Raw genomic sequence first — 14,607 nt, forward strand, 5'->3', positions numbered from 1 at the left:
TCACTGCCAGGGTACCGGCGTGACGTCACCGCCCGCGGCAGCGACGTCACTGGCTGCCAGCACCCCCAGAGCAGCGGGACGCCTCCCGCCCGCCTCCCCCGGCACCGCCTGGGCACCCGCTGCCGTGCGGAAAACGGGCTCCACGCGCGGTGAGATCGTAAAGCAGGTACGCCCGTTCAGCGTGGGGCAGCACAGGGGTAGTCCCGCCAAAGTCGTGCGCATGCGACGCGGCAACTTGCCTTGGTTATATGCAGCAAAGAGTTACATGTGCGTGACGTTTCACAATGCGCCGATGCATATACACGACCCGTCCCCGCTTCATATTGAAATTAGTTCAAGAAGTCATTTCCATGAGCTCCTCCCGTCTGCGCTTGCGCAGTGTCTCCTGGTGGTGGTCGTCGGGGGTCGTGGGGATGAAGGTTGGTGACTCTTCCTCCTCACCACTAGTTGACCTCTTGTCTCTGCACAGACTCCGTTGCTCCTTGGCTCTTGTCCATCCGCAGGACCAGGTTCTGCCAGTTTCTTAAGACAGGCTCACACTCTTATCAGGGGACTAACCTTGGTAGGGGGCCCAAGGCTTCTTGCTTTAGTTAATTTGCACAATGCACCACAGTTAGCAAAGACACTAAGTAGCATCCGCTAGTTTAATACTGTCAGTGCTCTATCTATTTGCTAAGATTCTCCTAACTCCCTCTCTCCCCACGGCCCGGTGCTGCTGCCACGGCCCTGCCTGCAGCACAGCTGTGAGCTGCACGGGCATCCCTGGGGCGCAGAGCAGGAGGGCGAAACAGCCCCGAGCCCCCCCACGCCCACCCACGGGGCAGGACGGGGCAGCACAAATGCCAGTGTCCCAGGGCCGCCGCCCCCGGCCCCATCCCTTCCCCTCCAAAAGTCACCCCTCCCCAAAAATCCTGATGGGGGTTAGCAATTGTTGGCACGGGGATGTGTTGGGTTGGGTGATTTGGGAGATGGGAAATGGGGGGGATCACAAACAATTATTGAGACATGAAGCTGTTCAGATAACTAGATGGGAAATTTGGGGGATCAGAACTGCTTGTTGGGATGGCAAATGGCTTGGATTGGAAAACTATTTCTTATTAATTGTCATTTCTCTAAGTCATTGCTTTGTTTATTAAATTATTCTGTGGTAGGTGTTCACTTCGTTAAGGCTCTGCCTGAAGTCGTTTGTGAAGGGGGATATAGAGGGAGGGTTGAACGTAGCCCGCTGCTGCTCCCCATGCCCACCCTGTGAATTGGTTTGGGGATGGCTGCTATGGGAGAGGATGGATGGATGGGGCGTTGGGAATTCACTCTGAGACAGGAAAACATTGGGACTGGAAACTGGATGTCGTTGTTGGGATATGAAATCATCACTGGGATGGGAAGTCATGGTGGGGAGAGAAAACCATTAGGACGGGAAATCATGGGATGGGAAATCACTGTTGGGATGGAAATTTGTAAGGATATGACATTGTGGAATCATAGACTGGTTTTGGTTGGAAAGGACCTTAAAGATCATCTAGTTCCATTCCTTCCACTAGATCAGGTTCCCCAAAGCCCCATCCCATGCCCAAAGCCCCATCCAACCTGGCCTTGAGCATTTCCAGGGATGGGGCATCCACGAATTCTCTGGGCAATCTGTTCCAGTGCCTCACAACCCACATAGTGAAGAATTTCTTCCTAATATCTAATCTAAACTTAATCCCTTTTAGTTTAAAGCCGTTACCCCTTGTTCTATCAGAGCATTGCCTGAAAAAGAGTCCTTCCCCATCTTTCCTGTAGGCCCCCTTTAGGTACTGGAAGGCCACTGTAAGGTCTCCCTGAAGCCTTCACTTCTACAGGCTGAAAAAACCCAGCTCCCTCAGCATTTCTTCATAGGAGAGGTGCTCTGAGCATCCTCATGGCCCTCCTCTGGACATGCACCATGTCCTGCAAGGACTTGCACCATGGACATGCAAGGTCCATGTCCTTCTTACGCTGCGGGCCCCAGAGCTGAATGCAGTACTCTAGATACTGTGTTGCGATGGGGAACCATCACAGAGATGGGAAATTGTTGGGATGGTTATGGAGCAGCTCTGCAGGTAGCCTGACTGCAATGAGCAAGTCCTTACATTCCATGGCTGCTTCACCCTGACAGGAGAAAATGCCTCCCAGCCTGGAACCCCAGTCTGGAAACCCAGGTGGGACTTGGCCTCTGCAACCTGGGAATTTGGCCTCGGAATCAGGGACATCCTTGAGGGCTCCAGTATCCTGGAAAGGCAGCTGGGCACCTGAGGACCAGAGACATCCTGAAGATGCTGTCAATAAGGGCAAACTGAGAAACCAGGGAACAACTTTTCACCTGAGAAGGTGGAAAAAAAGAAAGAGGAAAGTGGCCTGAGAAACTGAGAATTGATGTGTGAAAGAAAACTGTTTAGTGAAAATGGCATCATCACCTGCTGGCTGTCTCAGGAGGATGATAGAACTGCACAGCATCTCTTTTGTTACCTGAAGTGGCAGTGCCTATGTCCTTTTCTGGCTTAGTGATATAAAAAGGGCCTGTTTTTTTTTTTTTTTGTTTTACCCCAAACGGGGCTTTTCTCTCAGAAACGTCCCGTGCTGCAGATGCTCTTTTCCCTCAGTGATGACCATGATGATGACTTTTTCCTCCTTTAACAGGCTGAAGCCTTGCTGGAATGCCGGGTCAACTCTGTGATGCTGCAACAGCAGCTCCTCAACTCTGCGATGCTCCACCTTGCTGTGACAGGGACAACCTTTGTAGTGAGACTCTGCCCGTCACTCTGGTCCCCTGTCTGGACTCATTCCAGGGAGGAGTGGGTGCGTACCAGTCTCTCTGAGATCAGTTTCCTTAATTAGACCCTTTGAGGTCAGTAGGACCTCCACCCCCACTTCTGCAACCAGTTTTAAGGCATTTGGTATCAGTGATAGGTACATAGGTACATAACCTGACATAGGTATTTTATCATAGAATCATAGGTCAATGGTTTAACCATTTAGGTTTGAAAAGACCCTTAAGTTCATTAAGTCCAACCATCACCTAACACTACAAGTCCACCACTAAACCAAGTCCCTAAATGCCACGTCTGCACATCTCTTAAATACCTCCAGGGATGGTGACTCCACCACTTCCCTGGGCAGCATGTTCCGATGCCTAACCACCAGTGCTGAGTAGAGGGAGAAGATCACCTCTCTCAACCTGCTGTCCGTACTCCTCTTGATGCAGGCTAGGAGCCCGTTGGCCTTCTTGGCCACAAGGGCACACTGCTGGCTCATGGTTAACTTGTCCACCACAACCTCCAGGTCCCTCTCTGCAGAGCTGCTCTCCAGCAGGTCAGTCCCCAGCCTGTATTGGTGCTTGGATTTATTCCTCCCCAGGTGCAGGACCCTGCACTTGCCCTTGTTGAACCTCATAAGGTTCCTCTCTGCCCAGCTCTCCAGCCTGTCCAGGTCTCTCTGAATGGCCGCACAGGTCTCTGGTGTGTCAGCCACTCCACCAAGTTTTGTATCATCTGCAAACTTGCTGAGGGTGCACTCTGTCCCTTCATCTCAGTCACTGATGAATAAGTTGAATAGCACTGGACCCAGTACTGACCCCTGGGGGGCACCGCTAGCCACTGGCCTCCAACTAGATTTGGCACTGTTGAGTATAACCCTCTGAGCTCTGCCATCTAGCTCGTTCTTGATCCACCCCACTGTCCACTCATGGATCCCACACTTCCGGAGGTTGCCCAGGAGGATGTTATGGGAGACAGTGTTGAAAGCCTTGCTGAAGTCAAGGTAGACAACATCCACTGCTCTCCCCTCATCCATCCATCCAGTCATCTCATTGTAGAAAGCTATCAGGTTGGTTAAACATGGCTTCCCCTGATGAATCCGTGTTGACTGCTTCCGATCATCTTCTTTTCCTCCATGTGCTTAGGGATGGCGTCAAGGATGAGCTGCTCCATCACCTTTCCAGGAATGGAGGTGAGGCTGACTGGCCTGTAGTTTCCTGGGTCTTCCTTCTTGCCCTTCTTAAAGACTGGAGTAATGTTGGCTTTCTTCCAGTCCTCAGGCACCTCTCCTGTTCTCCAAGACCTTTCAAAGATGATAGAGAGAGAGGGGCTTAGCAATAATGCTCACCAGTTCCCTCAGCACCCTTGGGTGCATCCCATCGGGGCCCATAGATTTGTGGGTGTCTAGCTTGCCTAAATAACCTCTAACCCAATCCTTATCAACCAGGGGAAAGTCTTCCTCTCTTCAGGTTTTCTTTCTTTTTTCTGAGCTCGGTAGTGTGTGGGGGCTAGTCTTAGCAGTGAAGACTGAAGCAAAGAAAGCATTCAGTAACTCTACCTTCTCTGTATCCATCATCACCAAGGCACCTGCCTCATTTAGCAGTGCACTTACATTTTCCTTAGTCTTCCTTTTGCTGCTTATATATTTGAAGAAGCCCTTCTTGTTATCCTTGCTAAATTTGATTCTAACCAGGCTTTGGCCTTCCTCAATGCATCCCTGCGTTCTCTGACAATGTTCTTATATTCCACCAAGTGATCTGTCCCTTCTTCCACATCATGTATGCTTTCTTCTGTTTAAGTTTTCCCAAGAGCTCCTTGCCCATCCACACAGGTCTCCTGCCCCCCTTGCTCTACATCTTTCTCTAACCAAATCCTTCTCAACCAAGAGAAAGTCTCCTTTTCTCCAGACATTCTCTCTTGTTTTTAGAGTCTGGGATTCCTGAAGGCTAGCCTTAGCAGTGAAGACTGAAGTAAAGAGGGCACTCAATAACTCTTCCTTCTCTGTATCCTTCATCACAAGTGCACTTACCCCCATTCAGCAACGGGCCCACATTTTCCCTAGTTTTTATCTTGCTATTGATGTATTTGAAGAAGCCCTACTTGTTGTCCTTGACATCCCCTGTCAGATTTAATTCCAAATGGGCCTTAGCCTTCCTTGTCACATCCCTGCATTTTCTGGCAATGTTCCTATATTCCTTCCAAGCAGCTTGTTCCTTTTTCCACATTCTGTACAATTTCTTCTATTTGAGTTTTGTCAGGAGCTCCTTGCTCATCCATGCAGATCTCCTGCCCACTTAGCTTGACTTCTTACCCATTGGGATGCACCAGTTTGAGCTTGGAGGAAGTGATGCTTGAATACTGACACACCTTCCTTCTAGGGCCCTACGCCATAGGATTCCTCCCGGCAGGTCCCCAAAGAGGCCAAATTTTGCTCTCCTGAAGGCTAAGTTTGCAATCCTACTTATTGCCCTGCTTCCTCCACGCAGGATCTGAACTCCATCATCACATGGTCACTGCAGCCAAGGCTTCTGCTGACCTTTGTGTCTCCAATCAGTCCTTTGTTAGTACAAGGTCTAGCAACATACCTCTCTTCATTGGCTCATACACTACCTGTGTCAAAAAGTTGTCATCAGTGCTCTGCAAGAACCTCCTGGACTGTTTGTGCCTAGCTGTGTTGCCTTTCCAGCACATGTCAGGGTGGTTGAAGTTCCACATGAGAACCAGGGCCTGTGATCGTGAGACTACTTCCAGCTGTCCGTACATCTCGGCAATTTCCTTTTCCTGATCAGGTGATGTGTAGTAAATACCCACAGCAGCATCACCCATGTTAGCCAGCCCTTTTAGCCTTACCTATAAGCTCTCGACCTGCTTATTGTCATCCACCCTAAGGCAGAGCCCCATACATTCCAGTTGGTCTCTCACATAAAGAGCAACTCTGCAACCTTGCCCTACTGGCTTGTCTTTCTTAAAAAGCACATAGACATCCACGATAATATTCCAGTCATGTGAGCTATCCCACCATGTTTCTGTAATTGCAGTGAGATCAAAGCCCTGCAACTGCACACAGATCTCTAATTCTTCCTATTTATTGTTCATGCTATGTGCATTGGTTGCTGCACTCCTGCTCACTAGCACTCCCTAAGACTGCCTTTTGTAGGGGTGGCTGCCATTGCTCCTCTCCAATTAATGCACAGCAGCACATGGCACATGGAAAATAAGGAGGTGATTTGTGACAGACAACATGGCCTCACCAAGGGAAGATCATGCCTGACAAATCTGGTGCCATTTTACAGCATTGGTAACATTGGGTTACAGCATTGGTGGATAGAAGAGCAACTGACATCATCTACCTGGACTTGTGCAAAGGATTTGACACTGGCCCCCATTATATCCTTGTCTCTAAATTGGAGAGACATGAATTTGATGGATGGATGACTCATTGCATAAGGAATTGGCTGGATGGTCACACTCAAAGAGTTGTGGTCAAACAGCTCAATGTCCAGGTGGAGATCAGTAACAAGTGGCGTTCCTCAGGGGTCAATACTGGGACCGGTGCTGTTTAACATCTTTGTCGGTGACATGGACAGTGGGATCAAGTGCACCCTCAGCAAGTTTGCCAATGACACCAAGCTGTGTGGTGCGGTCGACATGCTGGAGGGAAGGGATGCCATCCAGAGGGACCTGGACAGGCCTGTGCGAATCTCATGAGGTTCAACAAGGCCAAATGCAAGGTTCTGCACTGAGCCAGGGCAATCCCAAGCACAAATACAGGCTGAGCAGAGAATGGATTGAGAGCAGCCCTGATGAGAAGGACCTGGGGGTGTTGCTTGACGAGAGGCTTGACATGAGCCAGCAATATGCACTTGCAGCCCAGAAAGCCAACCATACCCTGGGCTGCATCAAAAGCAGTGTGGCCAGCAGGTTGAGGGCAGTGATTCTCTCGCTATACTCTGCTCTCATTAGACCCTACCTGGAGCCCTGCATTCAGCTCCTGGGCCCCCAGCACAAGGAGGACCTGGAAGTATTAGAATAATTCCAGAGGGCCACAAGGATGATCAAGGGACTGGAGCACCTCTCCTACGATGACAAGCTGAGGGAGTTGGGCTTGTTCAGCCTGGAGAAGAGAAGGCTCTGGGGAGACCTTATAATTGCTTTCCAATACCTGAGGAGGGCCTACAGGACAGACGGAGAGGGATTCTTTCAGGCAATGCATTGGATTGCCCAGAGAAATAGTGCATGCCCCATCCCTGGAAGTGCTTAAGGCCAGGTTGGATGGGGCTTTGAGGAACCTGGTGTAGTGGTAGGTGTCCAGGCCCATGGCAGTGGGATTGGAATTAGATGATCTTTAAGGTCCTTTCCGACCCAAACTATTCCATGATTCTATGATAAAGTCAATCCTAGGGGTATCCCCTTATGTTAGTTTTTTTTTTTTTGTCCCCACCTGGATGCACCTCTAAATTGATTCATCCAGCCACCATGTGCACTTGATGATTCAACACCCCCATTAACATAGATTTGATACAAGATAATAGTAAACAAAACATAATAGTTACAATGATTAGTGTCAATGAAGATTGCAATAAAGAAGCAAGACATCCTGATAGTGGGAATTATGATCCATGCAAAAGTTTGTTCAACCATCCTCCTTCCACGCTTTCTCTAAGGGTCTCTTCTCACTTTTGCCACATGCCTCATACTGTATAGTTGTTCATTAGGGTCTTGTGTTACATTTGGTATATGGATACAGCAAGTATTGTTGGCCAAATGCAAGTACCACACGTTCCATTTTCATGCAACAATAACAAATCTAACACCAGTTTATTCTGTAGTGCCATGTTTGATGTGGCCTGTAGTTGCACATTTAATTCTTCCAACCCAACAGGAGCTGCACTAGCCAGTGCTTCAGTCTGTCTGGTGAAGTTATACAACATCCTTCAATTCTGGAATGCTGTGACTTGAGGCGTGAAAATTGATTCCAGCGCCCATCCAACTACAGTCCCTGTCTTGGGGTATTGCCAAGGGTCTTTTGATTCCCTTTTGCTTCATCCCCAAGGATGAAGGGGTTGTTATCTCCAGAGGGGACAAAGGGTTAAGAGCCCCAACATGTGTTGGTGTTCCTGACCTCCCACAGGTAAGTCTGTAGTCCATGTTCCATCACTATTAACACACAGAGCGTGTCCCATAGAGGGTATAGTGAGTTCTGAACAAATTAGATCAAACCAAGTATCATTGTTAGTCAAATGAGACCAAGTGTCATTAACTGAGGTGGTATAGCTACAACAAATACAACCTATTCGGAAGACTTGAGCTACCAGGCCCAGAATCTGAATTTCAGCCTCTCAAATGCTGCAATTATAAACTTTAGTACAATTCCAACTTCAATATTTTGGGCTATCTAAATGAGAAATATTAAAGTTTGCATATTGGATATTGACCTGTATGGGAGTGTCCAGTAATCCAATGGTCTCATCACAATTAATACACCAGACAGTAGTCTGCATGTAATACCAGTCACCATGCTATGGTGCTCCCCACACCCTAGGAATATGCATTCCCCATGGTATGGTGTTTCCCCAGAAGGACTGTAAATTGTCACAGCTGTTTCACCACCAACCTTAAACTTTAGTGGTGGCTTAGTGATACTGCAATTATCTATGGTTTCATTTTTCTTAAGAGTCCACTGCAGGACACACTTCCCTTCCTCAGTGTGCCATGTTAGATTGGTACAATTCTGCATTTTCCATATAGCCTCACAAGTTTGGGTCAGTCCCATGGTCAATATTCCCCAAGTTATTGGTGAACTGGAAGACTTGGGGAAGGGGTAGGTTCCCCCACTGTGATCAACATCACATAAGGTTGGAGGCCTAGGGAACTTTTACGTAGAGCAGCTACACTCCACCCTGGAAGCTTCTTCAATACTATACCTTTTATTTAAAATGTGAATATCAGTTTAATTTCCAAGTTACCTCAGGCAATTATTCCATGTAATCCACCCTGTGACTATAGTCACTCAAGCTTCACGACATTTGGAATGCATCGGGTGTATCACATATGTTCTTGGGATGAGGATTATTGAGTACATGTACGTCTTGTAGGGATACTAAATGGTTCATCAAAATCCAAAGTTTAACATACAAAGTTACTGTTAGTATAAAACGTAATGCTATGAGTATTAATAAAACAGTAACAGGGTGAAGCACCTTGTTGAAAATTCCTGTGGCAGTTGGCCACCATCCAAAAAAAATGTCCCACCAGAGGTGTTTTTCATCCTTCTTTACTCTTTCCAACATGCAGTGTTTTTCCTTTATATCATGGTGGACAGTAATCAGAGTCTTTTGTCCATTTTCTTGAACTTGTTTCACCAAACGCTTAAATCTTCATGTAACAGTAATTTCTTCACCAGTGCAACATACATTCCAATTGGAGTAGGCAGCAGGTCGTGAAGTAGAGTATACTTGCATGTAATAAGTTGGTAAGAGGTGACAGGAACTGAGTAACTAAAATCACATCCTAGAATTTTGGTAAATATACAAACAGAAACATTGGAGTGATTACTTCTATCTACAGTAGTATTATCTATGACTATAATCACAGTAGGTTCTCATGCAAACGCAGCCTTTCCCAATATATACAAGTACAGTTTCAGGGGTTTCATTAGGATGTATCTTGAAGTGACAAATATTTTGTTCAGTGTCAGGACAAATGTCTTGGGCTTCGAGCATGTTACTTTCACAAATGAAGCCTTTTTGTTCATGCACAATGCATGCATTTACATCATTGATGTCTGCCACTCCTCCCTTTTTATGGGCCCATACATTATGCTCCTTAGGATAAAGTGGAGTTCCATTATGATTGAGTCCTAATGCAATGATCAGATACACATTGTGTACGGTGGCATTACTTATGTTAAGTATAAAGGCAATAATTTATCACTTCCTGCATAATAGGTAAAGTTGACTAATTGCCACCATGCTTGAAACTCCTTTTCAAATTCTGAAGCATTATCCCAAATCAATTTCCAAATTTCAGGGGGTAAGGTTCCTCCTTCTCCCTCTCTAATAATAGCTGCTGCTACAGACTGTATCCATAACTGTGCTTAGATGCAGCTCAAGGCAAGGGAAGTATCACCTTGAGTTTTTCCAGGGGCATTTACAATTAATGGATGATCATTTTCTGCAATTTGTTCCCAATGGGGTAAAATGTCAGATAGAAGTCATTGACTTGCTCCTAAGGCCTATAAGGATGATCTTATTGGTCCTTCCAATTTCCTTAGGTCGTCTGTAGTAGCAGTTATTCTACTCATTAGGATGTTGGCATCAATGCTATTTAATATACCCAAGCCTGTTCCCAATAACCCAGTGGCATCTTGTGGCATGTGTCGAGTTTGTTTCAGAGAACGTCCATGTAACTATGCTAGCCAGCTGGTGTGGGCAGTTCTCAAAAAGGTGGTACATTTTGAGTTGATTTCTGAAATATTAACGTGCAGTGCTAGCTCTACCATTTTTAGAAACCAACTAGGGTTAAAGAGAACCCGTTGTTGTCCCACATTTTTAATTATGTAAGGACATGTGTTGAAGATGGAAGGAGTTAAGACTAATGGGAGGCTGAGTTGGTATACTTTCAAATATTTGTGGGAGAGAGTCTTCTTATCCTTTGCAATCAATGCATATCACTCTATCAATCATAAATTCAAATAGCAATGCAGTGCCTTTGTAACCCCGAAGATAGTACACAATTGAGGGTTTGGTGAAAGTAAACCCTTAATTGTGCAAGCAATCAGAATCTGGCCCTCGGGCCATGCCCTCCAGTTCCCCCACTGCCCCAAGGCACAGGGAGACCTGGCGACTCACAGGGACAGGCACAGGAAAATGACGCCCTGCCCAACCCCCCCCACCACGTCCTGGCACAAATGTCTGGCCTAGCTACACCGCTGCCTGAGGCCACCGGCCTGCCCGGAAGCAGCCCCGTGTGTCCCCTCGCGTCCCCCACCCCTCCCAGCATGCCCTGAAGCGCAGAACCTCCCAGAGCGGCTCCACCCAGGCACCCCTGCCCTGGCTCAGCTCTGCCTGTGCCAGCCCCGGCTGTGAGTGGCTGCTGGCCCTGTCCGACACCAGCCCGGAGCCGGCCCCATTGGCACCCCCTGCGCTGCCCCAGAACTGGGCCCCTCAGCGACCCCCCCAGCCATGGCCGCACCCAAGTTTGCTGACCTGCCTGGCATCGTGCGTGCGGGGCTGGGCCTTGGGGTGTCCAGAGGGGGTCAGGGGAGAGAACGTGGGGCCTGTGGAGAGATTGGGGATGCCAGGGTCAGGGGGGAGCTGGGGGGATCAGCTGCCTGGGAGGATCTGAGGCAGCTGGGCAGTAAGAGGGGAGTAGTTGGGGCTGTCGGAGTCTGGGCACTGGGACTTGCAGGGGGGTCGGGGAGGCTGTGGGTGTGGGGGTGCCTGTCAGGCACCAGGGCATGGGGGGGTGTTGGGGGCACGGGGGAAGGAGGTGGGGGCTTGGGGACATCGGAGGTGTCCAGAAAAGCTGAGGAGTCCGTGGGGAGATGGGGTGTGGGGGACCAGGGAACTGCCAGGCTGTGTGAGGGCAGAGGCACCATCCAAAGTTGTTTGGGGGTGTTTGATGGCAAAAATAGATAGACGGCTGAAACTGTGCCCCAGGTATGGAATGAACCAGAGGTTTATGAGACCAGCAACACACCTGAGGGTCACCAGGCCGAATTGGAGGCGGTAAGGCTTTGCTGGGGCTATGCCTCAGGGCAGGGACAAGCAAGGGCAGCAATCTGGGAGCACAACCAACAGGCTCCCCAAGAAGAGAAACCCCCATGCCCCCCTGTGTGCCCCCCTCATTTTTACTCACATGTACCCCGCCATGTGCAGCCCCATGTCCCCCACCCTGATCTGCACCCACCATATTCCCCCTCCCCTCCCATTTTCCCCCTGACTGTACACCCCAGGGCACTGGGACTTGCAGTGGGGTTGGGGTGGCTGCAGGTGTGGGGGTGCCTGTCAGGCACCCAGGCATGGGGGCGTGGTAGGAACATGGGGGCAGGAAGTAGGGGCTTGGGGACATCAGGGGTATCCATAAGAGCTGAGGAGTCCCTGGGGAGTTGGGGCATGTTAGGCCAAGGAAATGCCAGGGTGTGTGTGGGCAGAGGCACCATGTGAAGGTGTTTGGGGCAGTTTGGGGGTATTTGATGAGAAATAGACATTGAATAGCTGAGCCTGTTTATGCTCCAGGCCTGGAACGAACCAGAGGTCTATGAGACCGGTGACATGCTCAAAGGCGACCAGGCCGAGTTGGAGGTGGTAAGGCTTTGCCAGGGCTGTGCCACAGGGCAGGATCGAGTGGGGGTGCTGGTGCCCCCATCCCACAGGCATCTGGCTCAGTGGGAGCATCACCAGGACAGGGAAGTGGCTCCTGTCCCTGCATGTGTCTCCTCAGTGCTGTGTCCCCTCATGGCTCCATGCCTCAGGGAAGCATGCCCACCACCCATTTGTCAGCCTGCCATTGCTGTGGGGAAGTAAGGAGCGAGAGTAGGGCACAGCACCATGCCCATGCTGGGTGGCATCCTCCTCCCCATTCTTGGGGTCTGCAAGAACTGGTCACCATCCCCAGGATCCTTGTCCTACATAGCACTGCAAGGGCAGCAGAAGCGGGCAGATCTGGCCAGCCCCTTCCATCCCCTTGGCTTCTCTGGGGGACTGGCTTCCCACACACAGCCTTCATGGGGTCTGGTTGCTGCGCCCATCCCTGTGTGCCCGTTGCTGGCCAAGTGAATGTGATCCTAGGATACTGTGGCTGCAGCTTGGCAAGTGGGGGGCAGCAGAGGGAGGATGCCAGCATCCCCGTGGGGTGATGCCAAGGAACTGTGCCCCCCTTTTCCCCTCACCCAGCTGCCTGCAGCAGCAGCTGAAGAATTGGCAAAATGCAGGACAGAAGCACCAGTGAAGAGCCCTGCCAAGGCCCTGACATCCATCGGAGACATGGTCACGTTTGAGGTGTACTGGAGGCCAGGGCAAGACCAGTTTGCCCTGGATGCCAAGGTGAGTGTGGGGAGGTAGAGAGCACTGTGCCCAAAATGTGCTGTCTTGTTTTCTCACCCCTCATTTCTCAGATCGTGGAGCTGGAGAAGTGGCTGGCACAGCTGGAAGCCACAGTGCAGTGCAAGCCCATCAGCCAGGTAGGGAGACAGGCACTCCTGTCCTGCCACTCTCTTCCCCCCCCCCCCCATTCCTCCCCACTGACGCCCCACCTTCCTCCACACCAGAATCTGCTCCTGGTCGAGCCGATGGGTTCCAGCCTCCTGGTGAGTTGGAAGCAGAGTGGGGGGCATTTCACTCATGCCCTTCTCAAGGCACTTGGCAGCCCAGGGCACTAGCCTGCCCCCCACCATCTTGCTTTCCATCCCCAGGAGACTGCGCAGATCCTGCAGGCCAAGGTGAACATTTTGGATGAGGTCATGCTGGACCAAATAGAGGCCCGGCTGAAGGTGGGCTGGGATGGAGGGAAAGACGTGGGGAGGGAGGAAGGGAGGGAGGAAGGGAGGGAGGAAGGGAGGAAGGGAGGGAGGGGGTGAGCCCTACGGCCCCCCACCAGCGCTGTGTACACTGGCTCCACTGGTGGGTGGCACAGGGTCATAGGACAGCCACAGGTCCGCACTGACGACAGCCATGAAATTGTGGGTGGACAGTGCTAGGTTTGGGTTCTCACAGCTCCCTACTTCCCAGAGCATCCTGGGGAAGGTGAAGGAGATTGCCGAGCACGAAGCAACATTGCAATGCGCCAACAGCCAGAGCAAGGTAAGAGCAAATAGGGTGGACCCTAGCAAAAGCAACCCAGCAGGGGTGAGGAGGTTATTCGGAGCCCTCCTGCAGACTGTGCTTACACCCACCTTCCTTGCTTTCCACCCCTTGCTCCAGATCCACCAGACATATGAGTTAATGCAGCACTGGGACCCCATAGCCAGCAGCCTGCCTGATGTGGTGCAGTATCTGCTGACCCTCAGGGACCTGCACAAGGAAGGTGAGGGGCTGGAGGGGATGCTGGGGACAGCAGCGTGGCATGACAGAGGACTTCTATGGAGGCTACTGCTATTGATGAGCTTTTGTCTCCCTCCAGCCACACAGGTTGGGCAGGTCCTTGAGGACATGGAGACCATGCAGAAGGAGATAGCTGATGCTCTCCAGGTCAACACTTTTCTGCTGGAGGTGGTGAGTCCCACCAGCATCTGCTGGACCTGGACCTGGGCCTGAATGTGGGAAGGAATCCCCATATTCTCCCCCCACACCCCCCGCTCACCCCCTTCCCCACTCAACCCTGCAGGTCCAGAAGACAATGAAAGAATTCTTGGCCTTTGTAGAGGAAAACGTTGCTGAGACAGAAGCTAGCATCAGGAAGCTGCAGAAGTGACAGCACCCCAGAGCCCCCCTGAGCATTCCTGCCCCCTGGATTCCTTGGGATCCTTCCCACCCAAAGAGGCTCCTTCTCTGTGTCCTCCCCTCCCTCTCCCCCCCCTCCAAAAAAAACACAAATTTTTCTGGCTCAAGACATTTTGGTGTTGGCATTTCCTTAGGGTTGTGGGATGTGAGCAGGGCCTAGTTGTGGGGTTTTAAATGTATCTTTGAATTGTAGGTGCATACAACACCCTCCCCCACCAAGCACCCCCACTGCAGCCCAAGCACTACCCATCACAGCCTCCTGGTTCCATTCAATCCAGTGGCTCTGCCAGAAAGCTGCAGCTCTCAGGGGCATTGTCTCCACTTGGCGACTTTTATTGGGTTTATATGGCAAGGTTTTGGTAGCAGTGGGCTGCAGGGGTGGCCTCTGTGAG

The 14,607-nt window shown here is 50.4% G+C and overlaps 1 protein-coding gene across 12 annotated transcripts; it reads left to right on the forward strand.

Moving 5' to 3' along the window:
* Window positions 1–40: 40 nt before the first annotated feature.
* LOC310886791 (dynactin subunit 2-like) lies at window positions 41–14,322 on the forward strand (the record flags this gene model as incomplete). 12 transcript variants are annotated; one of them, XM_083811843.1, is made up of 11 exons in its annotated part: window positions 7,916–10,993; window positions 11,435–11,503; window positions 12,014–12,082; window positions 12,671–12,820; window positions 12,892–12,957; window positions 13,045–13,083; window positions 13,189–13,266; window positions 13,505–13,576; window positions 13,697–13,799; window positions 13,896–13,987; window positions 14,100–14,322. In XM_083811843.1, 11 exons carry the CDS (start codon window positions 10,958–10,960, stop codon window positions 14,184–14,186), a joined length of 861 nt encoding a protein of 286 aa, XP_083667969.1. In that variant the 3' UTR covers window positions 14,187–14,322. The 12 variants fall into 12 exon arrangements, with proteins under 12 accessions (XP_083667973.1, XP_083667963.1, XP_083667967.1 ...); XM_083811847.1 differs by lacking the exons at window positions 7,916–10,993; window positions 11,435–11,503; window positions 12,014–12,082 and adding exons at window positions 41–166; window positions 2,659–2,817; XM_083811837.1 differs by lacking the exons at window positions 7,916–10,993; window positions 11,435–11,503; window positions 12,014–12,082 and adding exons at window positions 285–419; window positions 2,659–2,817.
* Window positions 14,323–14,607: the final 285 nt, after the last annotated feature.

The sequence above is a fragment of the Anser anser genome, assembly GCF_964211835.1.
Source record: "Anser anser genome assembly, chromosome: 26".
In the NCBI taxonomy this organism is placed as follows: domain Eukaryota; kingdom Metazoa; phylum Chordata; class Aves; order Anseriformes; family Anatidae; genus Anser; species Anser anser.